This window comes from Electrophorus electricus, chromosome 6 (genome assembly GCF_013358815.1).
Source record: "Electrophorus electricus isolate fEleEle1 chromosome 6, fEleEle1.pri, whole genome shotgun sequence".
Taxonomy (NCBI): Eukaryota; Metazoa; Chordata; class Actinopteri; order Gymnotiformes; family Gymnotidae; genus Electrophorus; species Electrophorus electricus.
The window spans coordinates 27,672,034-27,674,533 of record NC_049540.1 but is presented as its reverse complement, the minus strand read 5'-3'; the positions used below and the strand labels follow the sequence as shown (position 1 = coordinate 27,674,533).

The window sequence follows — 2,500 nt, the reverse complement described above, 5'->3', positions numbered from 1 at the left end:
AGTGACAGTACTTCTGCACTGTTTTAATTCAATTTTTCATTTACTTACATATTTCTATTTAATACAGATTTTATGTGTTTAATATGAAATATTACATGTGTTAAGAGTCTTGCTATATCAGAGTTCCTATTTCCTGTACATGTTTGTACAGTTCACAGTGTATGTGAATAAGTGAGGCATGACAACATTAACAAGCTTGATAAACTGGAACCTAAACTGCTTTTGACTTATAGTACTGCCTATGTTGGAGTCATTAGAGCAAGCAGAACTAAAATGGCGATCGGTGACAGTGGAAATTACATGTGGTTGAATTGTTGACTCCCTTGTTACTTGTCAGGATGCATTGTTGATAATGAAGAACAGCCTTGAAAATTGAATTAGTGAGCTCTAGTGTGTGAAGCGAGAGATCAGATGGATTTCATTAGAACAGGTACAGATCGGAAGGAAGATGATCAGGGAATGTGAAAATGTGTGTGTGTGTGTGTGTGTGTGTGTGGGTGTGTGTGTGTGTTTGGGGTGGCTGGTGATGGAGGTGTGTGTGTGCATATAGTGCACTTCATAAACTTGTACAAGGAGCTGAACTGTGTCACGCACATCACGCACATCACACACGCTGCTTCATGTGCATGTACAGTCCATTTAGAAAGTTTTCAGGCTCTTGTTTCACACTTTACTCTAACTATTTTACTTTGACTTCAAGCCCCACCACTGCCAAGCTGCCACTGTTGGGCCCCTGAGCAAGACTCTTAACCCTCAGTTGCTCAAGTACAATTCAGTCATAATCGTAAATTTCTTTGGGTAAAAGCATCACTTATATGTCAAAATCTGAAATCTTTTTTTCACGAATGTATTCAGAGCCGTTGCTGTGGCACTCCAGAGTTTGGTCAGGTCCTTTTGTGGAGTGGTAGCCTGGTGGATAGGCTTCCTATTCTGAAGGTTGTGGGTTTAAACCTGCCATGCAGGCTCTGCATGCTCTGCCATGCAGCCACTGTGGGGCCCTTAACCCTCTTTTCTCCAGAGGTGCTGTACAGTGGCTGAGCCTGTGCTCTGACTCCAGCTTGCACAGAACATGTAACATGTTAAGAGAAACATTTCATTGTACTGTACGCATGTGTATATCTGACCAAATAAGGGCATTCCATCTGTGCTAGATCTTAATCCTAATTTATTCTGCATTGTCAGGACTACAGCCAAGCCATAAAATCCAAGGAACTGTTTGTGAATATCCATAATTAATGGTGTCAGGGCATAGATCCAAGGAAGGATATAAAACAATATCTGAACCCTTTGGCGCTCCCAGTACCACAGTGGGCTTGATAATCTTGAAATAGAACCTTAGCACAACCTTGAACCTTCCTAGAGTTGCCCATCACTGCTGAATTTAGAAATGTGAGACAGCGTTTGAGCTCTTTATAGGGAAGGCTAACCACTGTAGTATCCCATGATGCACCACAGCTCCTGGTCAGCTCTGCACGAGGTCCAGATCGAGAGTCTTGAGAGAGAACCTGAAAGCAAAGGCATATGCACACACACACACACACACACACACACACACACACACACACACACACACACACACACACATAAACAGTGCATCACAGTGCTATGAAAAGAAGGGTGCAGTTGGAAAACAGGGGTACTTGGCCACTTCCTGCATAAGCCGACATCCCCGCTTCCTGCCCTGAGTGCCAGTGACAGTACCTGGTATGAATATATGCTTCACATTGCAACCCTGTATCACTTACCTCTCTCTCAAACGCTAATCGTGATTTCATTGGTCTACAGGATTTTGGGCCCGGGAGGTAGGCCAAATGATTGGTCTGGAGCATCCCACCATTCCTGTCCATCACCAGTATGTGGTCACAGCCACAGTTGCCGAGGTGAAGGCCCTGAAGAAGGAGCTGCCCGTCATCCGTGACCTGGAAGGCTCGTACTACCTCAGGCAGGAGAGAGACGGCTTGCTGTTCGGCCCCTACGAGAAGCAGGAGAAGATGGTTCTGCAGGACTCGTGGGTCACGGACGGAGTCCCTCCAGGTGGAGGACTGTAAACGGTCACCCGGGCTTAATCTGAGCCATTATTTTACCAGGAAGCTTGTGGACTTCTGTCTTCAAGATAAATTCAACATTTACATTTCTGTGAATTTGATCTCTATTTGATTTTTCTTTCAGGACATGTGTATTAATTCATTGTGATTTCATTGTGAGTTAACATTTTTGTAACATTTCCAGATTACTCATTTCAATTGCTTGACTGATTGCTTCTACTCTCTCTCTCTCTCTCTCTCTCTCTCTCTCTCTCTCTCTCTCTCTCTCTCTCTGTGTGTGTGTGTGTGTGTGTGTGTGTGTGTGTTGTTTCTACACTTAAAGGTTTTGGTAAGGAGCTATTTGAATCTGATCTGGACCGCATCATGGACCATGTTGAAATGGCCATGGAGATGGTTCCTGTCCTCAAGCATGCTGACATCATCAACATTGTATCCGGGCCGATCACATACACCCC

At 44.2% G+C, this 2,500-nt stretch overlaps 1 protein-coding gene across 2 annotated transcripts in view; it reads left to right on the top strand.

Moving 5' to 3' along the window:
• Nucleotides 1–2,500, top strand: part of dmgdh (dimethylglycine dehydrogenase) — a 20,598-nt gene that overhangs the window by 8,287 nt on the left and 9,811 nt on the right. For both annotated transcript variants that reach the window (XM_027004165.2, XM_035527713.1), the window contains exons 6-7: nt 1,786–2,034; nt 2,368–2,500. The exon at nt 2,368–2,500 is cut by the window's right edge and continues 66 nt beyond it. In XM_027004165.2, the coding sequence (XP_026859966.2) occupies nt 1,786–2,034; nt 2,368–2,500 (382 nt within the window). The remainder of the gene's footprint in view (nt 1–1,785; nt 2,035–2,367) is intronic.